At 45.1% G+C, this 27,320-nt stretch overlaps 2 protein-coding genes across 4 annotated transcripts; both read right to left on the reverse strand.

Moving 5' to 3' along the window:
* Window positions 1-1,845: 1,845 nt before the first annotated feature.
* Window positions 1,846-5,358, reverse strand: sdhaf1 (succinate dehydrogenase complex assembly factor 1). 3 transcript variants are annotated; one of them, XM_043681087.2, is made up of 2 exons: window positions 5,250-5,358; window positions 1,846-2,314 (listed from the first exon to the last, which is right to left on the reverse strand). In XM_043681087.2, the coding sequence occupies exon 2, from the start codon at window positions 2,286-2,288 to the stop codon at window positions 2,031-2,033; it is 258 nt and encodes an 85-aa protein (XP_043537022.1). In that variant the 5' UTR covers window positions 2,289-2,314; window positions 5,250-5,358; the 3' UTR covers window positions 1,846-2,030. The 3 variants fall into 3 exon arrangements, with proteins under 3 accessions (XP_043537022.1, XP_043537024.1, XP_043537023.1); XM_043681089.2 differs by lacking the exon at window positions 5,250-5,358 and adding an exon at window positions 4,235-4,450; XM_043681088.2 differs by lacking the exon at window positions 5,250-5,358 and adding an exon at window positions 2,850-3,086.
* Window positions 5,359-9,898: 4,540 nt separating this feature from the next.
* On the reverse strand, window positions 9,899-27,314 carry tbcb (tubulin folding cofactor B). Its single transcript, XM_087984155.1, has 6 exons — window positions 27,182-27,314; window positions 23,771-23,914; window positions 16,114-16,210; window positions 13,545-13,736; window positions 11,550-11,622; window positions 9,899-11,354 (listed from the first exon to the last, which is right to left on the reverse strand). Exons 1-6 carry the CDS (start codon window positions 27,302-27,304, stop codon window positions 11,237-11,239), a joined length of 747 nt encoding a protein of 248 aa, XP_087840281.1. The 5' UTR covers window positions 27,305-27,314; the 3' UTR covers window positions 9,899-11,236.
* Between the last annotated feature and the right edge of the window lie 6 nt (window positions 27,315-27,320).

Raw genomic sequence — 27,320 nt, forward strand, 5'->3', positions numbered from 1 at the left:
TCCAGTTACAACGTTGAAAAGACATTTGGATAAGTCCATGAGTAGGCAATGTTTGGAGGGATATGGGCCAAGTGCGGGCAGGTGGTACCAGTTTAGTTTGGGAACATGTTCGGCATGGACTAGTTGGACCAAAGGGTCTGTTTCCGCTGTTGTGGTTCTGTTCGCCGAGCTGGGAATTTGTGTTGCAGACGTTTCGTCCCCTGTCTAGATGACATCCTCAGTGCTTGGGAGCCTCCTGTGAAGCGCTTCTGTGATTTTTCCTCCGGCGTTTGTAGTGGTTTGAATCTGCCGCTTCCGGTTGTCAGTTCCAGCTGTCCGCTGCAGTGGCCGGTATATTGGGTCCAGGTCGATGAGGATGAGTGCCATGCCTCTAGGAATTCCCTGGCTGTTCTCTGTTTGGCTTGTCCTATAATAGTAGTGTTGTCCCAGTCGAATTCATGTTGCTTGTCATCTGCGTGTGTGGCTACTAAGGATAGCTGGTCGTGTCGTTTCGTGGCTAGTTGGTGTTCATGGATACGGATCGTTAGCTGTCTTCCTGTTTGTCCTATGTAGTGTTTGTGCAGTCCTTGCATGGGATTTTGTACACTACATTGGTTTTGCTCATGCTGGGTATCGGGTCCTTCATTCTGGTGAGTTGTTGTCTGAGAGTGGCTGTTGGTTTGTGTGCTGTTATGAGTCCTAGTGGTCACAGTAGTCTGGTTGTCAGTTCGGAAATGCTCTTGATGTATGGTAACGTGGCTCCTATTATAGGACAAGCCAAACAGAGAACAGCCAGGGAATTCCTAGAGGCATGGCACTCATCCACAGATTCAATCAATAAGCACATCGACCTGGACCCAATATACCGATTACTGCAGTGGACAGCTGGAACTGACAGATTCAAACCACTACAAATGCCAGAGGAAAGATCACAGAAGCGCTTCACAGGAGGCTCCTAAGCACTGAGGATGTCACTAGACAGGGGACGAAATGTCTGCAACACAAATTCCCAGCTTGGCGAACAGAACCACAACGAGCACCCGAGCTACAAATCTTCTCCCAAACTTTGGTCTGTTTCCGTGCTGTATAACTCAATGACACTTATAGAAAGAGGGCGTCTTTCTAAAGATAATATTTATTGTCCATCCTTAATTGGTCTTGAGAAGTTGGTGATGAGTCATTTCCTTAAACTGCTGCAATCATCGATTGTAGGAACACCCACACTCCCACCAGGGAGGGAGCACCAAGAGTTTGGCACAATGACAGTGACGGGAATGCTGATATAGTTCAACGTCAGGATTGTGTATGGCTTGGAAGGGAATGAGCAGAGAGTGGTGTTCCTCATTATCTGCTGTCCCTGTCCTTTTAGGTGGTAGGGGCCACATTTATTAATTGGTGAGCCTCATCTTCAATATGGTTTGCTTGCTTGACCAATTCAATTAAGAGTGAACCACATGGTAGGTCTGGAATCAAACATCGGCGAGGGAACATGAGGGTGTCAGATTTCCTTCTCTTGCATTAGCCAACCAGATGGATTTTCTTTGACAATCAATGACATATTCCAACAGGTTTAATTGGAAGCACACTAGCTTTCGAAGCACCGCTCCGAAAGCTAGTGTGCTTCCAATTAAACCTGTTGGACTATAACCTGGTGTTGTGTGATTTTTAACTTTGTCCACCCCAGTCCAACACTGGCATCTCCAAATAATGACGTATTCATGATCATCAATACTAGCCTTTAATTGCGCCCTCCAAATTTATGTAACTGAAACTCTTCAACTGCTGTGGTGGGATTTGAACTAATGTTCCAACCATCAGTCCTGGATACTTCTCCAATTCCATATTCACAACAGTACTACATTTTCATACATGTAATTTTTATTGAAATATTAATGGAACCATTCCAAACTAGTTCATTGCATTGTATTTACATCCTGTGGCTTAACTCATTTAATTTACAACCTTGCACTATTGTGGATAAATATTACAATAATCCAAACATTAAGTCTTCAGGGCAGCTCTTATTGCTATCACAGCGAGTCTTTCAATTTTTATGGCTCAAAATTCTTTTGATTGAATTTACTGAAAGCTGCCAGTTGCTTGGTGTTGGAATTCCTGAGCAGTTCTAACTGCCTCTGCCCTCTTCGCAATAAATACTCGATGTGCATAACATCAGTCCTGGGTATTTCGGAGTTCCTGCGAAATTCACTGCAAACCAGAGGCAAGAATCCCGGTTTCCCCTTGGCAGCTCGGAGAAATTGTTTGTAAAGACTTAAGACTTGTTTCTGCAGCTTGCTGTGTCTAACCATGGCGTTAAAACAGCATCAGCCTGGCTCTGGTAAAAGAGTAAAATCAATGTTGTGGCACCTCCTCTATTTAACTTCTAAAATATGTCATCAACATCAAGCCTACACTTGCAATTGCTCTGAAGAAAGTACTGTTTAGATTAGATTAGATTAGATTACTTAGTGTGGAAACAGGCCCTTCGGCCCAACAAGTCCACACCGACCCGCCGAAGCGCAACCCACCCAGACCCTATTCCCCTACATTTACCTTCACCTAACACTAGGGGCAATTTAGCATGGCCAATTCACCTAACCTGCACATTTTTGGACTGTGGGAGGAAACCGGAGCATCCGGAGGAAACCCACGCAGATGTGGGGAGAATGTGCAAACTCCACACACACAGTCGCCTGAGGTGGGAATTGAACCCGGTTCTCTGGCGCTGTGAGGCAGCAGTGCTAACCACTGTGCCTCCTTCATCAGGGCTTTTGCCTGAAACATCGATTTTCCTGTTCCTCGGATGCTGCCTGACCTGCTGTGCTTTTCCAGCTCCACTCTAATCTCCAGCATCTGCAGTCCCCAATTACGACTATTTGATGCTTCTGTAATGTGATATTCAGTGACCCTGCCTCCTCCACTCTGGGGAAGAAGGCTCCTCAGATTTATGAGTCTCTGAAACATTTCCCCTCATTTCAGGTTAAATAGCAGACTCCTTATTTTTAAATCGTGTCTCCCAGTTCTAATCTCTCGCACGAGCAATACATCCTGTCAGCATCGACCCCGTGAAGGCTCCTTGGGTTTTTATGTATTTCAATGTTTATTCGTCTCTGGAAAAGAAAGGATTTGTTTTTAATTTATTCATGAGTGGCACAGTGGCAGCACTGCTGCCTCACAGCACCAGGGACCTGGGTTCGATTCCAACCTCAGGTGACTGCCTGTGTGGAGCTTGCACAGTCTCCCCGTGTCTGTGTGGGTTTCCTCCGGATGGTCCGGTTTCCTCCCACAATCCAAAAGATGAGAAGGTTAGGTGAATTGGCCATGCTAAATTGCCCGTAGTGTTCAGGGATGTATAGGTTAGGTACATGAGTCAAAAGTAAACGTCTGGGTGGGATACTCTTCGGAGGGTGATGTGGTCTTGTTGGGCCAAAGGGCCTGATTCCACACTGTAGGGATTCTAATTCTTAAAAATAAGCGTGCCTCATTTGTGGAATGCAGGCGTTGCTGGCTAGGCCAGCATTTATTACCCGTCCCTAATTGCCCCTTGAGAAGGTGGGGGTGAGCTCCCTTCTCGAACCACCTGCTGTGGGCTGACCCACAAAAACATTTGGGAGGGAATTCCAAGATTTTGACTCAACAACAGGGAAGGAATATTTATCTATTTCCAAGTCCGAATTGTGAGTGGCTTGGATGGGAACCTCTAAGAAGTGGTGTTTCCCTGTATCTGGTGCCCTTCAAGCTGGAAGTGGCCATGGGTTTGGAAGATGCTGTTTGAGGATCTTTAGTGAATTTCTGGATTGAGGGAAGATGGTGGTGGATTGGCAATGTCACTAGAGTAGTAACCTAGATTCAATATGTTAACTCTGTTTCCTCTCCACAGATCCTATCAGACCTCCAGCAATTTTTGTTTTTGTTCGCAATCCAGAGACCCAGACTAATGCTCAGAGTACATAGTTTCAAATCCCACCATGGCAGCTAATGAAAATTAATAAACCTGGAGATGAAAGCTAACTTCAGTTATGAGGACTGAGGAAACTGCCTCCCCAAAACCCAGACAAAAACCCCCAGCATTCCCTCTCCCTCAACCCCAAGCTGATGAAGCTCCTGCTCCCCAGATCTGAGTCCTTTCCCCTGTTCCATTCCCTTCAGCCCCTAATAGGATCAGATGGCCCAACACATACTGTCCCAATTTCTCCACCATGCCTGCCAGACCTGACATTCCCCAAACTCACCCTGACCTAAACAATCCACTTACCCAGAATTCAAGGCTGAGCTAGATGGATTCTTGATTAGCTGGGGAATCAGGTGTTATGGCAGGAAAATGGACGTGAGGAATGCTGGATTAGTCATGGTTTTTATTGAATGGTGCAGGAAGGTCAGGGGTAAGCGGCCTACTCCTCTTCCCATTTCTTACCGTCTTACCCCAGCCTCCTGGCACACTAACCTCACACATAGCTCATGTTGCAACAGTCAAGGTCTGCAATGCTGGACCTTTTTTTTAAAAAACCTGAAAATATTGCTCCAGGAAACGGAGCATGGTTTGCCCACCTGACCACCCGTCCCCACCCCATCTGTTCTCAAACACCTCCCCCGGACTAGTATACCCCTCACTTCCCTGATAGTAGAAGGGTTGTGGGGTGAACTACCAGCGCCCTACCCTCCCCTGACTGCCCCACCCTAACCCCCCTCCCCTCTCCTACTGACCCTCACTCCATCTCCATCCCTCCCCTGGCTGTCCTACCTCCCTCCCACTGACTCTCTCCTGACTGCCCTACACCCAAGTCTCTATCCCGCCCTCCTCCTACCGACCCCACCCCATCCTACACCCAACTGCTCTGCCCCGTCCATGTTTTACAACCCCTCCTACTGAACCCTCCCCTGACTGCCCTAGCCCCACCCCTGCCCAACACCCCCTCCTCCCAGCTGGCTTACTCTAACAGGCTCCTGTGTTTCTCAACTGGGCCTGAACCAGAATCTCTGATCAGGAAATGTGGAGCTCTCTGGGTTTTTATTGTTTAAAAAGGAGGCGAGCAGCCACCTGTTTCCACCCTGATTAAATATTTGCAGCACACTCTGTTTGCAGTCCAGGGTTTCCAGCCTCCCTCAGCCCCCTGAGCACGTTGGCCTTTCATTCCCCACAGAGACACACCCAGTGGCCAATTAGTCCTTCACATTGCCCATGAAGCCAGTGACCTACTGAGTTCCTGACGGTCAGATCCCAGCCCTTTTTCCCATCTTTACATCCACAATGAACCAGATATCCCACTTACCAGTTACCTGGAAACTTCCGGTCCTCCCACCGCAGCGCCACCCACCGCCACTGCCTGACGGTGGTCCTCCCACCGCAGCGCCACTGCCTCACTGTTGGTCCTCCCACCGCAGCGCCACCCACCGCCACTGCCTGACGGTGGTCCTCCCACCGCAGTGCCACCCATCGCCACTGCCTCACTGTTGTTCCTCCCAGCGCAGCGCCACCCATCGCCACTGACCTGACGGTGGTCCTCCCACCACAGCGCCACTGACTGACGGTGGTCCTCCCACCGCAGTGCCACCCATCGCCACTGCCTGACGGTGGTCCTCCCAGCGCAGCGCCACCCATCGCCACTGACCTGACGGTGGTCCTCCCACCACAGCGCCACTGACTGACGGTGGTCCTCCCACCGCAGTGCCACCCATCGCCACTGCCTGACGGTGGTCCTCCCATCGCAGCGCCACCCATCGCCACTGCCTGACGGTGGTCCTCCCAGCGCAGCGCCACCCATCGCCACTGCCTCACTGTTGTTCCTCCCAGCGCAGCGCCACCCATCGCCACTGACCTGACGGTGGTCCTCCCAGCGCAGCGCCACCCATCGCCACTGCCTCACTGTTCCTCCCTGCACAGTGCCCCCATCGCCACTGACTGACTGTGGTCCTCCCAGTGCAGCCCCACCCATCACCACTTAGAATACTTCAACTTCCCTCCCACTCCGCTAAGGGCACGCAGGACCTGGGGCTCCTACATCGCCACACCCTAACCACCCGCCCAGGGCATCAATGTGGAATTTGCCAGTTTCCTCATTTCCCCAGCCCCCACCTTATCCCAGTTCCAACCTTCCAACAAAGCACCGTCCTCTTGACCTATCCTACCTGACCATCTTCCTTCCCACCTATCCATTCCACCCTATTGCCATCCCACCTACCTATCGCACTCTCAGCTACCTTCTCCCCAACCCTACCTTCACCCCCACCCCCTCCCATTTATCACTCCACCCCCTTGGCCCACAAGCCTCATTCCTGCTGAAGGGCTCTTGCCTGAAACGTCGATTCTCCTGCTCCTCAGATGTTGCCCGACCTGCTGTGCTTTTCCATTGCCACTAACTGCTGTCTCCCCAGCGCAGCGCCACCCATTATCCCAGACTGTGAGGTGGTGGTGATCAGAGTCAAAGCACAGCAGATCAGACAGCATCGGAGGAGCGAGAGTGTCGACGTTTCAAGCTGATGCCCTTCATCAGGAATACTGAGATAAATAGGCAGGGTGGGGCTGGGGGGAAGGTAGTTAGGAATGCGATAGGTAGATGGAGGTGGGGATAATGGTGATAGGTCAGAGCAGAGGGTAGAGCAGATAGGTGGGAAGGAAGATGGACAGGCAGGACAGTTCAAGAGGGGAGTGCTCAGTTGGAGGGTTGGATCTGGGATAAGGTCAGGGAGGGGAGATGGGGAAACTGGTTAAATTGACATTGATTCCGTGTGGTTGGAGAGTCCTGAGGCAGAAGATGAGATGTTCTTCCTCCAGTCGTCAGGTGTCTAGGATTTAGCGGTGGAGAAGGCCCAGGACTTGCATGTCCTGGATGGAGTGGGAGGGGCAAGTTAAGTGGTCAGTCACAGAGCGGTGAGGTTGTTTAGTGAATGGCCTGGAGGTGTTCTCTGAGTTGGTGTCCTGTCTTCGTTATGTAGAGGAGACCACATCGAAAGCAATGGCCACAATTGAGGTATTTGGATGTGCAGGAAAATCTCCGTTGGGTGTGGAAGGACCCTTTGGGACCTTAGACAGAGGCGGGGGGGGGGGGGGGGGGGGAAGGGAAGGTATGGGTGCAGGTTCTACACCTCTTGCGGTGGCTAGGGAAGGTGGTGGGAGTGAAGGGTGGGTTGCACTGCACCACCCTCCGCCATTTCCAACACCTAGTCAGACCCTACCACCAGAGATACATTTCCCTCCCCACCCTTTTCAACATTCTGCAGAGACAATTCCCTCTGCGATTCCCTTGTTAGGTCCACACCACCAACCCCTTCTCCACTCCTGGCTATCACCTCTCCCCCCCCCCCCACCCCTATCCACCCCATGTTATGCTGAGCAAGTAAATAATTTTTCTTATACTTCAGTAGCCAATTTACCAAAAGGTTAGATTATGGAGAGGCAGTGCTTTATAGTTTGCTACTATTTGGGTACTGACAGCAAGCACAATTTAGAATAGTGACATTAGTCATTTCACAGCAAACTGGTATTAAACTTGCAAACCCTTGGTTAATATTTAGCCTTTTTGTGATTTTAAAGTCAGAGATGAATCTCAAGAGTCATTGAGCTTCACCCATCACACTGTGGAATTCAGGGAATGTGCCACCAAAGTCTAGATATTAGCACGCAGGGGTGGAGAGATGGTTTGGACTTAGAATGGATCAAAAACCAAACTAGACACATTACATACTGCAATGAGTAACTCAGTCCTGATTCCCCAAAGCCTGTCCATCATCTGCAAAGCACAAATCAGGAGTGTGATGGAATACTCCTCACCTATTTGGATGAGTACAGCTCCAATAACACTCACCATCCTTGGCAAAACAGCCCAGTTGACTGGCACCACATGCAAAAAACATTCACTCCCTCCACTATTAATGCCCAGTGGCACTAGTGTGCAATATCTACAAGATGCGCTGCAGAAATTTCAAGGATCCTTAGACAGCACCATGCAAACCCATGACCACTTCCATCTAGAAGAACAAGAGCAGCAGATAAATGGGAACACGGCCAACTTCAAGTCACTCACCATCCTGACTTGGAAATATACTACCATTCCTTCAGTGTCATTGTGTCAAAGACCTGGAATTCCCTCCTTAATGGCATTATGGGACAACCCACAGCACATGGTCTCCAGGGGTTGAAGAAAACAGTCAACGGGAGTTAGGGACGGGCAATAAATGTTGGCCAGCCAGTGATGCCCACATTCCACAAATGAATAAAAAAAAAACCCACTATCACCTTGAGAGACAAGGGCAACAGAGGAATGAATACATTACTATTGCAAGTTCCCCTCCACGCTATACTCTGCACAATACTGATGACCATCCCTAATTAGAACTAGAATCACTCCTTTATGGGTCAATTTCCAGGATAACTCCATCCTAATCATGCTGTCATCTAAAACTGCTGCAGTAATGTGGGATCAGTACACAATATGGCAAACTGGAGAACATGGTTCAATATGGCTAAATGCCAAAGTAATTCATTTTGGATACAAAAAAAAAGACAAACTGCATATTTTACCACCTTTTCATGATTAAGAACAGGAGGAACAAAATAATTTATGGGGTTCAAGCACACAAGTCACTAGAAGCTACTTTTAAAAGATACAAAAAGGTCAATCACAAAGTCTAATGGGTTGTTATTCCTTGTCTTCAGTGTTCAGTAGAAAGACAAGGAGATGCTTCAGTTATTATACAGAGCCTTTCATTGGGAGTAACAAGTTCAGCTTAGAGAAAAGTTTATACAGAACTTGAAGCAGATAGTGCTTCATGCAGAAGCAGATGTGGGGGCGAATGATGACTGATTGCATAAATATGGCTTGTATTCCTTGAGATTAGAAGGTTGAGAGATTAAGTCAGACATATTTGAAATACATTAAGAAATAAGTTAGATACCAAGAAATGGAAAAAGGGATCACAATCTTACAATGAAAGCAAGGCTAGAAATAAAAGCAGGAAAGACTCTTTCCACTTAAGGACTACAGGAAAACCTTCTCCCACCTTCTAAAGCCTATGAATGCTGTAACTAATTTTCAAAATAGACCAATTAACCTAATAAAAATGTATTTATCAAGGGATATAGAAACTGGAACAAAAAAAAATGGGTAAATGGAACAGAGGCCTAGATCAGGCATACTCTAACTGAATGGAAGAGATTTAAGGAGCTGGCAATATCCTCTCATTCATAATTCTCTTCATTCATCCCACTACAGTATTAGCTGTCAACCTCACTATCCCCCTACCCTGTGAAACCTGTTAGCCTTGACCGTTGTACTTTTCCCAACAGTACCTTCATCACACTACACACAAGCACAGAGTTACATTCCATCCCTAGTGTCGAAGCTGGCTTTGCCTGCCTGCTCCTTTGAAGTCACTGCTGACCACTATCTCGATCCTCCAGGAAACAAAGTGTGGCTTCCTGCATACATCAATTAATCCAGTGTGTTCCTCTCAGAAAAACAGCAAGCATATTGTGTCACAACCTATAACACACACCATGTGTTGGAAAGAATTCTGGAACTTCTATCATGACTATCTGTAGATCCAGATTACAATACGCATATAAAAGTTCAAGTTGTTACGCCAACATGGACTCTGAATGAACTGTAACATGGCACTACCAAAATAGTATTACTATAGAAGACAATATAATGGTTTTTACTGTCAAATCTCCATACACTGTACAGGTAATAATCTTTATTTGGACCATTTACTACTTAAGTCAGTGTTCTTTGCACATTAATCAGTCATGTAGAAATAGCACCTTTACCTTCCCACCCACTATGTTAATTAGAAACAGGTTTTATTGTTAATGAAATCAAATAATTAGAGGAAGATTCTGATGCATGTTTTGCTGTCCAAATCAGTTATAAATATAGTTTACATAACAATGGCTAATTCAAGAATTGATCAGAATACAATGTAAAGCCTCCATGAGGTAAGGATGCTTTATTTCTCCACTATCTTTTACATCTCACCACAAAAAACACATAGGTATTTTTGTCCCAAAACTTTACTGCAGGGGCAACCTTAATAGTGCAGTCAACTGTCAAACACATCTTGGTGATCAAGTAATAGGTTTCCAACAGATGGTTTTTTTCTTTTAAAACATTTATACCAGAAAAAATGAGATATAAGTAAACGGTGCTGTACTTCAAAATGTTAATTTCTCACTGGATTTGAAGGATAATCAAAGAGAATGTCCAGTAGTACAAGTTAAGGCAGAAACAGAAATGTTGTTTTCATTCAACACAAAAAATGTTAGGCGCACACCCTCCTTATAAAGCAACATTTCAGTGACATAGGAGTAAATCATTGTCCCATCCTTTTAAAGAGAAGGATGGAGATGTTTGGCAAGATAATGTACACTTTACAATCTCAATTAAATGTTATGAACTCACAAGAAAAGAATAAAAGAAAACATTAGTAAAAAAAAGACATGTTTACCATCCAATGTCTTACACAGCTGATGTGACAGTCTTGTGCATAAATAACTTAGGTCAGTACAGAATCAAGGCAGTATTGATGCAAGATTTAAAGCCTTTGTTTGCAGAAGTTGCATCAATAGGTGTCTTAGAATAAATTAAAATCATTTAAGACCTATTGTTGTGACTTTCAATCACAGGAAACAAGTGATATACAATCTGCTACTTTAAAGTGGTATTCACCAATGTAGCTGGCAATATTATCTAAAGTTACTATTGTGGCAATCAGCAGCAGATCATTGATTTCAACTTTTGATCTTTGCCCTAGTGAGAAAAAATATGTAAGTATAAATGACACAAAATTCAAAAAGGGATCAAATGTTCTTTCACAAATATGCCTAAATAAGCTGTGATGGGCATTATGGAAGAATGTCCAGGTCTGATGTTATATGATATCAATTACCATGGCTTACATTAGGACTAGCAATTTTTCACGCAAGTGTTTCCTCAGAAATCCCAGCAGTGACATGGGCAGTGACTAGCTGTCAAACTAGTGTATGTTGCAAACTCAGCAAATTTACAAGTAACTAGTGTCAGCCAGTAAATTAGAAATCTTAATCTTGCTAATATAAGCGTAATGGTCATCTCTATTTCACCATGAGCCAAAACTCTATCTGTAGAGCATGTAAACAAGATAACATCAAAGTCCCAACATATTCAGGAATTCCAAGCACCTGAATGTGGCTGTAAGGAATAATCAACGTAGTCAGCATTATAAGGACAAAAGTCCACAGATAGTGTGTCAATGCTTCCAAGCTGTAGGCAATTAGTAGTATTCACATTTCGTCATTTAGACCATAGTCCTCCTCCGGATAATCTCCCACTGTTACAGATTGTGGCTTCACAAATGCACCATATTTGTTGTGACACTGAAAATATCTCTTCCCATTCACACTGCAAAAGAAACAAACAAACAAAAAAGGAATTAATGCTGAATACTCAAGTTCTGTACTAACAAACAACAAAAAGCAACTACATAAACAGCAGGATACTCCTGCACAGCAGTGGCAATTTTACATTCAAAAAGGCTATTGACTTATTCTGAAATAACAATCACTGGTAGCAATTGAATGTCAAAGCATACTTTACCTGCCATCATGTTTCCCTAAAGGTTCATCATACTTCAGTCCAATCCAATATCCTGGTTTAAAATCTGTTTGACCTGAAACAGAAAAACTGCAGATAAGTCATCAATAGTGTAAGCATGAGAGACTATGTACAAATCCACACCGGAATTGTGTTATGTAGACTATGAATACACATTAAGTAATTGTGAAATATCCAATGGAGGTCGACAGCAAGACGTATGGGTCCTGGATGAAGCTGCCTCACTTAAAGTGGCCTATGGACTCTTGTTCCTTGTTCAAAATTTCTCAACCAGAACGAAGAAACTGAACAAACTTACTTAAAAATAATATTCTTTAGGATACATACAAGAATTATGTAATATTCAAACCAAAACAAATACCCTATGAGTTAGTATCCAACCAAGGCCAATGAGGAAAAGCAACAAAGGTCTCCAAAAGATACACAGGTCAGCATAGATCAACAACCATCATTTATTATAATAAAGGTGTTCAAAATTTCTCTCTTCCCAATATATGTTACTTCAGAGGTTAGCATTATGTTGTACAATAGAGTCAGAGATGTACAGAACAGAAACACACCCTTTGGTCCAACTCTCAATCCTCAAACAAAACAAACAAAAAATAAAATCCTCAATTCAGTCTTAAATGGACCCCAAGTTTTAGATTTTCAGAGGAGGAGACATCCTTTCCACATTCACCTGGTCAAAACTACACCAAAACTTTATGTAGAGAAACCTCAATTAACTGAACAACACTGGAGGGAGTATTTTCTTCAGATACTCGTATAGTTGGATAATACAGTTTAACCAAGCATCGGGACTTTGCGATCTTGTTCGGAAAATCCGAAATTCAGATAATCGACATTCCTCTGTATTCCAATCAAATCAGCTTTAAACTTCTAAGGTCTACTGGAATCAGGTTTAGCTTGTCTAATCTTTCCTCAAAGAGATCACTTCATCCCATGTATTATTCTGTGAACCTTCTCTGAACTGCTTCCAATGCACTTATATCCTTTCTTAGATAAGGAGAATACTATACACCATACTTCAGATGCAGCCTAACCATTGCCCTGCATAACTGTTTTGTGATTTTTAACTAGAAATTTCAATATCTGTCTTAATTTTACCAAATGACTGAGCTTTTACTACTACCTAGAGTGGAGAATTCCAAAGTTTAACCATCAGTGAAGAGATTTCTCTTCATCTCAATCCCAAAGAGCTTGTACTTTATTCTGAAATTGTGTCCCTGGTTCTAGAGCCCACAGTCACGGGAATCAAATGGAATTATCCTTTTAAGATCAGCTACATTCACATGCCTGTTATAAACATTTTCTGGATTAGTGGTGCTGGAAGAGCACAGCAGTTCAGGCAGCATCGAGGAGCAGTAAAATCGACGTTTCGGGCAAAAGCCCTTCATCAGGAATAAAGCTTTTGCCCGAAACGTCGATTTTCCTGCTCCTCGGATGCTGCCTGAACTGCTGTGGTCTTCCAGCACCACTAGTCCAGAATCTGGTTTCCAGCATCTGCAGTCATTGTTTTTACCCTGTTATAAACATTTATTATGTGCCGAACCATAGATGCACTTGGTTTGGGGATTGGTTAGCTCAGTTGGCTGGTCAGCTGATTCATGATGCAGAGTGATGCTAACAGTGTAGATTCTATTCCATTAGGCTGAGGTCACCATGATGGTTCATGCCTTCTCAAATCTGCCCCTCACCTGAGTCAAAGTGACCCTCAGGTTAAACTCAACCAACTGTTTCTAATCAAAAAACTGCCCTGTGGACCTATGGAACTATGGTGGCTTTATCTTTGGATGCACTTGATATAACTGATTGTTTAATAATTTGCGCTTAACTCAGTGTGTGAACAATTGTCTCAATTCAAAAGATTAAATCACTTTTGTGGAATACAGCCCACATTATAGGTCCAAATACAAAGTTTTTTTCTTTAAAAAGTTAACCATTGTGGATTCTCCCACCAAGTCACAACCAACTTACCCACATACATTACGGTGCCTCGTTTGGATGGCTGCCCCGAAATTACAACCTCACATCTTGCACCAACTAGAATGGCATCAGCCAAAGCTTTTTCTTCTTGTACTCTCCGCTCAAGCTCAATTTTATCTTTTTCTTTCTGCTCCTCATTATACAAGCCCAATTTACTTTGCTTCAGGAACAAACGCATCGAATCTAAAATAGAAACCAGGTAGTTATTTGGTTACAAACTGCCAGAAGACTTTCAGATAAAACTACTCCATCAGGTTTGAGTGAGAGAAAGAGAGACAGACGGAGATAGACGGATTAACAATTTCATACAGAAGTTAAACAATTGAAATCTTTTTGACTAGTGTCACAGACCAAACTTCACCCATCAGCTCTCAGCAAAACTAGCTTAGTACTTTCGCCACTATACACGTACTAACTCCTCCTCTCCAAAGCCGATAGATCGAAGTGCTCCTGTTTCAAACTAAAAATGCTTTATTTTTCCTTACGTAGGTGTAGACTTTATTTTGTGATTATGAACTGTTAATGTGGAAATTAGAAGCTGCATAAGTAACTACAGGGCAACCCTTGCATCCACAGGTCTGGTTACTGCGATTTACCATGCCCCGATCATATAAAAAGGGAACTATCCTGAACCAGGAAGCTGCCGGGAAGATACATTTCCCATTTAAATTTGTGTTTTTGGCCTTCCGCAGTAGGTCTTTGAACCTACCCCTGGTGGAGGGGTGGGTGGGGAGAAGGAGAACTACTGTATGAGGACAGAAAGCCAGACTGAAAATATGATGAGACTGCATTTTGTCCACACCCCTATTTACTCATCAGCTGCTAAGAACGCTACTTATCAACATGATATGCTGCCATCTTGCCACTGTACTAACTTGGGCATGGCCAGTTAGCCAAGCTGGGGCCCATGCTCTTAATTCCATATTGGATTGCTACTGTCCAAGCTGGGAGGTTAGTATGATCTCCATGAGAATCTGTTTTCTCAAAGTTCTGCATTACAGAACAGAACAGTAAACATCAGAATGTTTGTACAGGAATTTTGGCAAAACTTTAGTAAGATATGCTATTAAAATGAATTATAAATTGAAACAAAATAAAAGCTGAACTTCAAAAAACAGTTTAGCCTCAGTCAATTTGGTCCATCAGTGAAATACTTGCACTACCAGAGAGATCTTGAGGATACCCTGAACAGACAATATTTCAGGTGCATATTCCAATCGCTTAAGGATTCACTGCTCCATGCTATCCAAGCTGTAATTTAAGATTATTTGTTCTAGAATAATTTGTCCAAGGTAACTGCCATGTACAGAAAGTGCAGTAAAAACGTTAGGAAGAAACTGTAATTGTAACAAGGTTTTTTCCTTATTTATTCATCCATGGGATATGGAGTCCCTGGCTGGGCCAGCATTTGTTGCCCAACCTTAGTTGTCTGTGAAAAGGTGGTGGTGAGCAGTCTTCATGATTCACTGCAGTCCACTCACAATGCTGTTAGGAAGGGAATCTCAGAATCCATGATACTGAAGGATTGGTGATATATTTACAAGTCAGGGTGATGAGTATCTTCAGAAGGTACTTGCAGATGCAGATATCTGCTGCCCTGGTCCTTCTAGATGTTAGTGATTCGAAAGGTGCTGTCTAAGTCCTAGTGAATTTCTGCGGTATATCTTCTACATGGATTATGCTGCTGCTACAAAGCACTCATCATGGTGCAGGGTCAGAGTGTTTGTGAGTGAATGCCAATCAAGACAGCTGTTTTTCCCAGAATGGTGGAAACTTCTGTGAAATATCCTATTCATACGTACACATACTGGATTAGGTCTTGGTTTAAACTCTCACAAGTAAGTTTTTTTTGCCATTTTTTAACTCCATGGCATGTGAACTTGTGGCTAGAAATAATGACTAGTTAAAAGTTGCTTACACACAAGTTTCATGGTAGGATTTAACATGCAGGGTACATAGTTAAGTGACTGCTGTTTAATTCTGCTGAAAATGCAGGCTGTCAGGTTTACGTCTGACAAAATCTTGTTGCAACTTTATGCTATAGTACAAGTCTGAGACAGCAATAAGGAGTTGGACAATGGGACAAGATGGTGGGCTGATTTATGTTCAGTGTTTTGAAGGAGCTCACTCATACTTCATATTTCACTCATATACACAATAAGTACCTCTATGAAGACCTTGGGCTTTCATTTACGATTTGCAGATAGACAAGTTCAGAAGGATCAATGAAGGTCATATCTCTACCCAGAAGGCTAGTATAGTTTATTTCTCATTATGTCTATAGCTTAGAGACATCATGTGTGAAGGATGGGTGCAAAGGCATTTTAAAAAGTTACAAACCAGATTTGATGTTGCATTCAGCCCTACAACTTTCTTAAAATACATCATTTCAGGTGTCTCATGCACATTTCCTAATTATAACCAGTTCTTTGCCCAACTATTCCATTTTACAAAATCAGTTCTATGCATTATTAAATACAGACTCTATCTTCCATTTAAGTACAAGTATGCAAGAATATCAAAATTAGCCAGTGCAGAGCATTGCTCAAAATCATCTTACCTGCTCTTTTATCATATGCTTCATTGGACATTTCATACTTTATAACTTTAGACACATCTTCAAACTCTCCAATCTTCACTCCACTTTGGTCTATTACCTACAAAAACAAATATTTGAAATAATAAGACCATAAGACATTGAAGCAGAAATTAGGCCATTGAGCTCACTGGGTCTGCTCCACCACCCAATCATGGCTGCTAAATTTCTCAACCCCATTCTCCCCAAAAGCCTGGATACTCAATAACCTATCTACCTCAGTCTTAAATCTACTCAAATGACCTGGCCTCCACAGCCTTCTGTGACAATGATATCCATAGATTCACCACTATCTGGCTGAAGAGGTTTCTCCTTATCTCCGTTCTAAAAGGTCTTCCCTTTACTCTCAGGCTGTGACCTCAGGTCCTGGGTCTCTCCTACCAATGGAACATCTTCCCAACATCCACTCTGTCAGGCCAAACAGTATTCTGTATGCTTCAATTAGATTCCCCCCTCATCGTTCTTAACTCCAACAAACTTTCCACAACATTAAGCTTTTCATTCCTGGGGCCGTTCTCGTGAACCTCCACTGAACGGCTCCAGGGCCAATACATCCTTCTTGAGATATGGGACCCAAAACTGCACACAATACAGTAGACACCCACCCCCCGGGCGTAGCTATGCGGGAAAAGCTCCAGGACCTACAGCGGAAGCCCAAAATCACGGACTGTAGCAAACCCATTCATTTAAATGGGAAGTGTACCTTACCTGCAGCCTCCTAGTCCCTGGTTCCAGAAAGTTCCCTTTTATATGTTCCAGCTGCGGTAAACCACGGGCAAGTGAAACCGCAGAAAATGGTTCTGCAGATATGGGGGTCGCCCTCTACTCCAAATGTGGTCTGTCCAGAGTCAGGGCAACTGATGTACATCCCGACTTTTATATTCAAATCCTCAAAATAAACATAATCATTGCATTTGCCTTCCTAACTACTGACCCAACCTGCAAGTTTACCTTAATAGCATCCTGGACTAGAACTTCCAAGCCTCTTTGAAACCCAACAAGATGGTAATAATTGTCTGCACAATCTCCGCACAGTAAAGATAGACTGATGGTCTGCCCAATGCCAAAACTAAATCCCATCAAGCACACTATTTCTACTCTATACTGAAATATTCCTATCTTAAGATTTCTATCTGAACCAAGAGCTTGTCCATACACCCATATGGTATTCTGATATTTTGGCATTTTAGCAAAGCTTTTTAAATTAAAAAATAATAAATTAATAATGAATATTTAAATTAAATTCCCGCCCATCAGCTCAGTAGTGGTGAGGTGAAGTGAATTCACCCCATTATAGGAATTCCACACCACCCAAAACATTTGTGGTTAACACTTCCAAACATGTTCATCTGCTAATTCTTTCAAATTCCAAGAAATAAAATTTCTTGTAATGAAAACTAACAAAGAGTGCTCTACATTTTCCCAATTAACAATCACAAACTGAAATAGCATGAATGTGCCCTTCAGCAACATTACAAAGAAAATTAGTCTGTAAATCTCCAAAGAGGAATTTAGAGCAACAAGTTGGTAATATACACAGGTTACTAACTTATTCATTAACTTTATTTTGCATTATCATTTTTTTTACCTAAACATCTGGCAAAAAGTATTAGGAAAATAACATGTTTGAAATAAGTGACTAGGTGTACAAATGAGGATAGTGCAGTTGATTTAATCTACATGGATTTCAGGAAGGCTTCTATCAAGATCTCTCTTGGAAGACTGGTTAGAAGCAAAAATCTACTGGATCTAGGCAAATTTGAAAATTGGATCCAAAATTGCCGTAGTGGCAGGAAGCAGAGAATGATTCAGAGAGTGTTTTTGTGACTGGTTGTCTGTGTTCAGGATTCAGTATCAGGTCTCTTGCAATGTGTAGTATAGATCAATAAATTTGCAGATGATATGGAAATTGGTGTTGTAGTAAAAAACAAAGGAGGTACGCTTTGCTCCAGGATACGAGATAGGCAAATGGAAATTAATCCTGAAAAGTGAGAGGTGATGCCTTTTGGGAGGATGAACGAGACCAGACACATTGAATGGTAGGACCCTAGGATGCACACCTTAGTGTGCATGCCCATAGATTCTTGAAGCAGGTAGATAAGGTGTTTAAGGATTGATATGATGTTCTCGCCTTTATTAGTCAAATTACCAAATACTAGAGCAGGGTTTAATATGTGAGCTGTATATAACATTAGCACAACTACAGCTTGTCTACTTTAGTGCAGTTCCAGTCACTACGTTACATCCTATGTGCAATCACATCCTTCCTTGTAGACAAAAATCACCAGGATGTTGCCTGGGCTAAAGAAATTCAGTTATGAAGGAAGACTAGATGAGTTGGAGTTGTTTTCCTTAGAGCAGAGGATACTTTTTTGGGGATGTAGGGGGTATCCTGTTTGAGTCATACAGCACAGAAACAAAGCCTTCGGTCCAACTAGTTCATGCAATCATAGTCCCAAATTAAACTAGTCCCACCTGCCTGCACTTAGACCATATCACGCTCAAATATTTCTTATTCAATGTATTTATCCAAAGGTCTTAAATGTTGTAACTATATTCACACCCACCACTTCCTCTGGACGTTCATTCCACACACGAACCACTCGTAAAAAAAAAGTTGCCTCTCATGTTCTTTTAAAAAACTTTCTCTGCTAACCCTAAAAATACACTGCCTGTCTTGAAATCCCCCACCCTAGGAAAAATACCTTGCTATTCCCCATATCAAACCAATCAATCAGTCATAATTTTATAAACCACTATAAAAGATTACCCCTCAACCCCCTATGTTCCAGTGAAACATCCTGCCTATCATTACTAAGTCAAATGCTGCATTCCTAACAACATCCTCAAATCTTTTCTGAACCCAGTACAGCTTAATAATATTCTTCCAATAGCAGTTCTTCCAGAACTGGACACTACTCCAGAAGAGGCTTCACCAACGTACTGTACAACCCTGTGACTGGTTGCCTGTGTTCAGGATTTAGTATTGCTATTTGTAGTATAGATCAATAAGTTTACAGATGATATGAAAATTGGTATTATAGTAAATAACAAAGGAGGTAGGCCTTGCTCCAAGATATTAGTCAGATATGCAAATGGAATTTAATCCTGAAAAGTGAAAGGTTGCAACTTCTATACTCAAAAGGTCTAAGCAATGATTCAAGAACACCTAAACATCTTCTTGATCACCCTGATTACATGTGATGCAAACTTCAAAGAATTATATACCTGAACCCCTAGATCTCTGTTCCACAACAATACCTAATACCTTTTAAATTGTGCAAATCATGTTCGTTTGTTTTATCAAAATGTAATACCTTGCACTTGTCCAAATTAAACTCCATCTGCCACTCCTCAGCCCATTGATCCAATTGATCAAAATCTCTTTGTAATCTTAGATAATCTTCTTCACTTCCACTATACCACTAATTGTGGCTTCATAAGTGTACAAAGATTTGAGAGGCATAGATAGGGTAATAAGGGGAAACATCTCCCCTTAACTGAGAAAGAAATAATGAGGGGCACAATTTTAATGGGAAGGAGCAGGAAGTTTAGAGGGGATTCGAGGAAAACTTTTTTTTTGTGGAGGGGGTGGTGGGTATCTGGAACTCACCGTCTAAAAGGTTGGTAGAGGCGAGAACCCTGAAGACATTTTAAGAGTACTTGAAAGACGACGGGCCAAGTGCTGAAAAATGGGATTTGAACAGATAGATGCTTGATGACGGCCTCAGAAATAATGGACCTTTCTTTTGCTCTAATAACATTGACTGATTGTCATAGCTAACTTATTATCGCATCTATCCAGAAAGATAGAGTGAAAAATATAGTTTTGCATGCTACTCATGCAAATCATAACATAAGTACACCAGGGTAACAGAAAAGGCAGCAGAATATATTGTTATAGCTACAGAGAAAGATCAACTTTAGTAGGAGGGGTCCATTCAAATGTCACATAACAGCTTCTTGCTGGCTGTTCTTGAATCTATTGGCACATATTTTCAAACTTTTCTATCTTCTGCCTGGTGGGGGTGGGAGGGAGAATGTAACAAGGGTAGGAGGGTCTTTAATTGCTGTGGTTCTGTTCGCCGAGCTGGAAGTTTTTGTTGCAAACGTTTCGTCCCCTGTCTAGGTGACATCCTCAGTGCTTGGGAGCCTCCTGTGAAGCGCTTCTGTGGTGTTTCCTTCGGCATTTATAGTGGCCTGTCCCTGCCGCTTCCAGTTGTCAGTTTCAGCTGTCCGCTGTAGTGGCCGGTATATTGGGTCCAGGTCGATGTGTTTGTTGATGGAGTTTGTGGATGAGTGCTATGCTTCTAGGAATTCCCTGACTGTTCTTTGTTTCGCTTGCCCTATAATGGTAGTGTTGTCCCAGTCAAATTCATGTTGCTTGTCGTCTGCGTGTGTGGCTACTAGGTATGGCTGGTCGTATCGTTTCGTGGCTAGTTGATGTTCGTGGATGCGGATCGTTAGCTGTCTTCCTGTTTGTCCTATATAGTGTACGATATAGTGCCCTATATCGGGTCCTTCGTTCTGGTGAGTTGTTGTCGGAGTGTGGCTGTTGGTTTGTGTGCTGTTATAAGTCCTAGTGGTCGCAGTAGTCTGGCTGTCATTTCAGAGATGTTCTTGATGTATGGTAGTGTGGCTAGTCCTTTGGGTTGCGGCATGTCCTCGTCCCGTTGTCTTTCCCTTAGGCATCTGTTGATGAAATTGCGAGGATATCCGTTTTTGGCGAATACCTTGTATAGGTGTTCCTCTTCCTCTTTTTGCAGTTCTGGTGTGCTGCAGTGTGTTGTGGCCCTTTTGAATAGTGTCTTGATGCAACTTCGTTTGTGTGTATTGGGGTGGTTGCTTTCATGGTTCAGGACTTGGTCTGTGTGTGTGGCTTTCCTGTGTACCTTAGTGGTGAATTCTCCGAGCAACTAATCTTCTCAAATTTTGGGTCTTTAATTATGTTGGCTGCTTTCCTGAGGCGGTGTGAAGTACAGACTGAGTCAATGGATGGAAGGCTGGTTTGCATGATGGACTCGGCTGCATTCATAACTGATTGTGTGTTGTCTTGGCAGAGTAGTTGCGCACCAAACTGATGCAAGCAAATAGGATGCTTTCTATGGTGCATATATAAAAATTGGAAAGAATAACTGTGGACATAACTAATTTCCTTAGCTTTTTAAGGAAGTAGAGACATTGGTGTGCTTTCTTAATGTTAGTGTCAATGTAGGTGGACCAGGACAGATTGTTAGTGGACTTTACTTCTAGGAACTTGAAGCTCTTGACCATACCTACCGCAGCAGCATTGATACAGAAAAAGGCGTGACCTCTACTTCACTTCTTGAAGTTGATGACCAGCTCCTTCTTTTTGCTGACATTGAGGGAAGAGATTGTTATCTTTACAGCATGCCACTAAGTTCACTCCTTCCTGCACAATGTCTCATTATTGTTTAAGATCCGATCCACTATAGCGATGTCATCCGTAAACTTGTAAATGGAGTTAGAACAGTATTTGGTCATCCAGTCATGAGTATATAAGGAGATTAGTAAAGGGCTACATATGCAACCTTGCAGGGCACTGGTGTTTGAGGATTACTGTGGAGGTGTTGGCATCTATCCTTACTGATTACACAGTCTGTGGGTCAAGAAGTTGAGGATCCAGTTGTGGGGGGGAGCGGAGGCCTAGGTCTCAGAATTTGGGGATATATTTGATTAGAATTATGGTTTGAAAGGCAGAGCTGAAGAGAATATGTAGGTGCCCATATGTTTCAGGGATGAGTTTAGGGCCAGAGTGATGGCGTCTGCCATTGATCTGTTGTGATGGTAGGTGAATTTATGTTAAAAAAAATGACGAGCACAAGAGCAAGAGTGACCAAAAAGGGGCCCAGCCCATGCAGTTAATAGGACAGAATTTTAACTTGAACATTGATTGAAAAAGAGAACAGCAGCGCTAGTGAGATGGAATATATTTACAGAATACGCAATCGCTTTTCAAATTTCAAGAGAATTTCTTCGACTGAACACACTGGGGAAGTGATTCCAAAATGCTTCTTTCTTCTGAAGTGCTGCAAATGTCTGATAGCAAGTTGAAATCTTGGCTTCTCACCAAAAGAGCAATGTGATGCTTTTGTTAGGGATTATAAGCGCCAGAGACACTGCTGACTATGTGGGGTTTACAGCTTCTCCCCATGTCTAAATGGTTTCCACTGGATGCTCCGATTTCTTCCCACATTCCAAAGATGTGCAAGTTAGGTGGACTGGCCTTGCTAAATTGCCCTGTAGAATTCAAGGGTGTGCAGGCTAGGTGGATTAGCCACAGTAAACATCGTGTTATGAGGATTGGAGTGGAATGCTGTTGGAGGGTTGGGGCTAACCCGATGGACTGACTGGCCTTTTTCTGTACTGTAGGGATTTTATGATTCTAAGTAATTTAATATTGTGTGCAATTCTGGTCTCTCTCCTATCAGAAGGATGCTGTGAAACTTGAAAGGGTTCAGAAAAGATTTAAGGATGTTACCAGGGTTGAAGGGTGAGCTATAGGGAGAGGCTGAATAGGCTGGAGCATTCCAGCCTATGGAATTTTCCCTGGAGCATTTGAGGTTGATAGGTGACCTCAAAGGTTTATTAAAATCGTGGGGAGCATGGATAGGGTAAATAGACAAGGTCTTTTGCCTGGGGTGGTGGAGTCCAGAACTAGAGGACATAGGTTTAGGGTGAGAGGGGAAAAATTTAAAAGGGTCCTAAGGGACAACATTTCACACAGAGGGTGGTGCATGTATGAAATGAACTTCCAGAGGAAGTGGTGAGGCTGGTACAATTACAACATTTAAATGGCATCTGGATGGGTATATGAAGAATAAGGGCAGGGAGACATGGGCTAAGTGCTGGTAAATGGGACTAGATTAGTTTAGGATATCTGGTCAGCATGGATGAGTTGGCCCAAAGAGTCTGTTTCCATGCTGCACATCTCTATGGCTCTAATATCTTGAAAGGACTTGACAGGGTGGATGTTGAAAAGATGTTTCCACTTGTCAGAATCTAGAATCAGGTCAGGCAGTTTAAAATTAGAGGCTTTCCATTTAGGATAGAGATGAGAAGAATTTCTCTCTCTGGGGGAATGAGTGTTTATGGAATTCTCTACACCACAGAGCATGGACAGCTGTGTCATCAAATATTTAAAAGCAGAAGTAGATAGATTCTTGACCAATAAGCATGTCAAACGTTATCAGAGGTTGGCAAGAATCAGCTCAGCCAAGATCTTTTTACAGTGGAGGTGGTGGCTTTAGGGACAAAATGGCCCACTAATTTGTATATTCCTGACAAGCATCAAATAGAGCCATGGATATAAACACAAATTTGTCAAGCAAGCTTAGTTCCATAGCATTGGCTTCATACTTAGTACAACACCAGCCTTGTTAAATTCAAGCACTAAAAATCAGAAAAAGCAACAATAAGAGCAGAGTGATAATAGAGGCAACAAGAACCGCAGACAGCACTTGATTATATCAAGGGAATTACCAAGAAAGGCATATTGAAAAGAAAGTGGAAGATCAAAAAGGAGAACTTTTGAAATTTACAATATTTTTCCTGAAGCTTTTAACAAAATGGTATAATTGAAAGCAATTGTGATACTCACATGTATTCGGCAGCGGTCGTCAACAGGATAGGAACCAAGGAGTGCATCATCTTGATCTAATGAACCAATGAATTTGTCTTCTGCACTGAATAACTGCAGTTCCATGCAGGAGGCTGGAGAGCCCACAATCAGTTCCAGTTTGCACTATTAAACAAGTGAACACCAAGGTTTTAAACACAGCTTAATCACAACGTATCTAGTCTGAACATCAGGTTTGAAAAGTTTAATTGCATTTCAAAATCTGTTACATGATGAAACAAGAAAGAATTAAAAGGGACCTGAGATGCAACTTTTTCCACACAGAAGGTGGCTTGCATATGGAATGAACTGCCAGAAGAAGTGGTCAATTCTGGTTGTAGTTACAACATTTAAAAGACATTTGGAAAGTACAGGTAGATAAAAATAAAATGTTTAGAGGGATTCTGGGCAAATAGGACTAGTTTCATTTGAGAAACCTGGCTGGCATAGACAAATTGGACTGAAGAGTCTGTTTCCATCTTGTAAAATTCTCTGATGCTATAAAAGACCAGATAGCATTCTTTCAAGTCACCATAGTCCCAGGAGAACATAGGGCAATTCTCTCAGTGGCAAAAGATAAGCCTGGGGGGGGGGGGGGGGGAATGCGGCAGCGGAAAGAGGAGTGAACCTTCGGCTAATCATGTCTCAGCTGAAAATGTGTTGCTTGAAAAGCGCAGCAGGTCAGGCAGCATCCAGGGAACAGGAGAATCGACGTTTCGGGCATAAGCCCTTCTTCAGGAATGAGGAAAGTTTGTCCAGCAGGCTAAGATAAAAGGTAGGGAGGAGGGACTTGGGGGAGGGGCGTTGGAAATGCGATAGGTGGAAAGAGGTCAAGGTGAGGGTGATAGGTCAGACTGGGGTGGGGGCAGAGAGGTCAGGAAGAAGATTGCAGGTTAGGAAGGCGGTGCTGAATTCGATGGATTTGACTGAGACAAGATGGGGGGAGGGGAAATGAGGAAACTGGTGAAATCCGAGTTCATCCCTTGTGGTTGGAGGGTTCCTAGGCGGAAGATGAGGCGCTCTTCCTCCAACCGTCGTGTTGTTGTGGTCTGGCGATGGAGGAGTCCAAAGACCTGCATATCCTTGGTGGAGTGGGAGGGGGAGTTGAAGTGTTGAGCCACAGAGTGGTTGGGTTGGTTGGTCCGGGTGGCCCAGAGGTGTTCTCTGAAATGCTCCGCAAGTAGGCAGCCAGTCTCCCCAATATAGAGGAGGCCACATCGGGTGCAGAGGATGCAACAGATGATTTGTGTGGAGGTGCAGGTGAATCTGCGGCGGATATGGAAGCTTCCTTTGGGGCCTTGGAGGGAGGTGAGGGGGGAGGTGTGGGCGCAAGTCTTGCACCTCCTGCGATTGCAGGGGAAGGTGCCGGGAGTGGAGGTTGGGTTGGTGGGGGGGTGTGGATCTGACGAGGGAGTCACGGAGGGAGTGGTCTTTACGGAATGCTGATAGGGGAGGGGAAGGAAATATATCCTTGGTGGTGGGGTCCGTTTGGAGGTGGCGGAAATGACGGCGGATGATGCGCTGTACATGGAGATTGGTGGGGTGGTAGGTGAGGACCAGTGGGGTTCTGTCCTGGTGGCGGTTGGAAGGGCGGGGTTCAAGGACGGAGGAGCGGGAAGTGGAAGAGATGCGGTGGAGGGCATCGTCGACCACGTCGGGCGGGGAAATTGCGGTCCTTGAAGAAAGAGGCCATCTGGGTTGTAAGTTTGTGGAACTGGTCCTCCTGGGAGCAGATGCGGCGGAGACGAAGGAATTGGGAGAATGGGATGGCGTTTTTACAGGGAGCAGGGTGGGAGGAGGTGTAGTCCACGTAGCTGTGGGAGTCGGTCTGTTTGTAGTAGATGTCTGTGTTGATTCGGTCGCCTGAGATAGAAATAGAAAGGTCGAGGAAGGGGAGGGAGGAATCTGAGACTGTCCAGGTGAATTTAAGGTTGGGGTGGAAGGTGTTGGTGAAGTGGATGAACTGTTCAACCTCCTCATGGGAGCACAAGGCAGCGCCGATACAGTCATCGATGTAGCGGAGGAAAAGGTGGGGGGGTGGGGCCAGTGTAGTTGCGGAAGATGGACTGTTCCACATATCCTACGAAGAGGCAGGCATAGCTGGGGCCCATGGCTACTCCTTTCGTTTGGAGGAAGTGGGAGGATTGGAAAGAGAAGTTGTTCAGGGTGAGGACCAGTTCAGTCAGTCGAAGGAGGGTGTCAGTGGAAGGGTACTGGTTGGTACGGCGGGAAAGGAAGAAGCGGAGGGCTTTGAGTCCTTCGTGATGGGGGATGGAGCTGTACAGGGACTGGATGTCCATGGTGAAGATAAGGCGTTGGGTACCGGGGAAGCGAAAATCATGGAGCAGGTGGAGGGCACGGGTGGTGTCTCGAACGTAGGTGGGGAGTTCTTGGACTAAGGGGGACAGGACCGTGTCAAGGTATGCAGAGATGAGTTCGGTGGGGCAGGAGCAGGCTGAGACAATGGGTCGGACGGGGCAGTCAGGTTTGTGGATTTTGGGCAGGAGGTAGAAGTGGGCGGTGCGGGGTTGTGGGACTATGAGTCTCAGGCAAGTGGCCCCGCCCCCCCATCGCGGGGGGGGGGGGCGGGAGCCCCGCCTCCTCATCGCGGGGGGGGGCCGGCCCCGCTTCCTCATCGGGGGGGGGCGGCCCCGCCACCTCATCGCGGGGGGGGGACGGCCCCGCCTCCTCATCGCGGGGGGGCGGCCCCGCCTCCTCATCGCGGGGGGGGCGGCCCCGCCTCCTCATCGCGGGGGGGGCGGCCCCGCCTCCTCATCGCGGGGGGGGGCGGCCCCGCCTCCTCATCGCGGGGGGGGGCGGCCCCGCCTCCTCATCGCGGGGGGGGGCGGCCCCGCCTCCTCATCGCGGGGGGGGGCGGCCCCGCCTCCTCATCGCCGGGGGGCGGCCCCGCCTCCTCATCGCCGGGGGGGGGGAGCGGCCCCGCCTCCTCATCGCCGGGGGGGGAGCGGCCCCGCCTCCTCATCGCCGGGGGGGGGCGGCCCCGCCTCCTCATCGCGGGGGGGGGGCGGCCCCGCCTCCTCATCGCGGGGGGGGGGCGGCCCCGCCTCCTCATCGCGGGGGGGGGGCGGCCCCGCCTCCTCATCGCGGGGGGGGCGGCCCCGCCTCCTCATCGCGGGGGGGGGCGGCCCCGCCTCCTCATCGCGGGGGGGGCGGCCCCGCCTCCTCATCGCGGGGGGGCCCCGCCTCCTCATCGCGGGGGGGCCCCGCCTCCTCATCGCCGGGGGGGTGGCCACGCCTCCTCATCGCGGGGGGGGGTGGTCACGCCTCCCCATCGCCTGGGGGCGGCCCCGCCCATATATCAACGCCCTGTCGTTACTAGACGCGGCCTGTGGCTCCCTCGCGGCCACTGCCAACCCTCTCCCTTTCACTTACTTTCAGCTCGGACACGGTGATGCCACGGTTAAACCTTTTCTCCGAGACAAAAGACGTGAACGGACTAGAAATCCGCAGCTCCACCGAGGGGGCCGAGACCACTTTATAGGACTCCTGCTCCATGACGGCGGGAGAGCCT

The sequence above is a fragment of the Chiloscyllium plagiosum genome, unplaced genomic scaffold, assembly GCF_037043375.1.
Source record: "Chiloscyllium plagiosum isolate Xiang-an unplaced genomic scaffold, Cpla_swu_hap1 HiC_scaffold_47, whole genome shotgun sequence".
In the NCBI taxonomy this organism is placed as follows: Eukaryota; Metazoa; Chordata; class Chondrichthyes; order Orectolobiformes; family Hemiscylliidae; genus Chiloscyllium; species Chiloscyllium plagiosum.

Excerpts from the sequence above, each read along its gene's own strand:
- sdhaf1 (XM_043681087.2), bottom strand. The coding sequence starts at position 2,288 with ATGGTTAGACACAGCAAGCTGCAGAAACAAGTCTTAAGTCTTTACAAA.
- tbcb (XM_087984155.1), bottom strand. The coding sequence starts at position 27,304 with ATGGAGCAGGAGTCCTATAAAGTGGTCTCGGCCCCCTCGGTGGAGCTG. Across the intron at positions 23,915-27,181 it reads TCACCGTGTCCGAGCTGAAA|TGCAAACTGGAACTGATTGT; the intron begins GTAAGTGAAAGG and ends CTTGTTTAATAG. Across the intron at positions 11,623-13,544 it reads AGGCACCGTAATGTATGTGG|GTCAAACAGATTTTAAACCA; the intron begins GTAAGTTGGTTG and ends TTTCTGTTTCAG.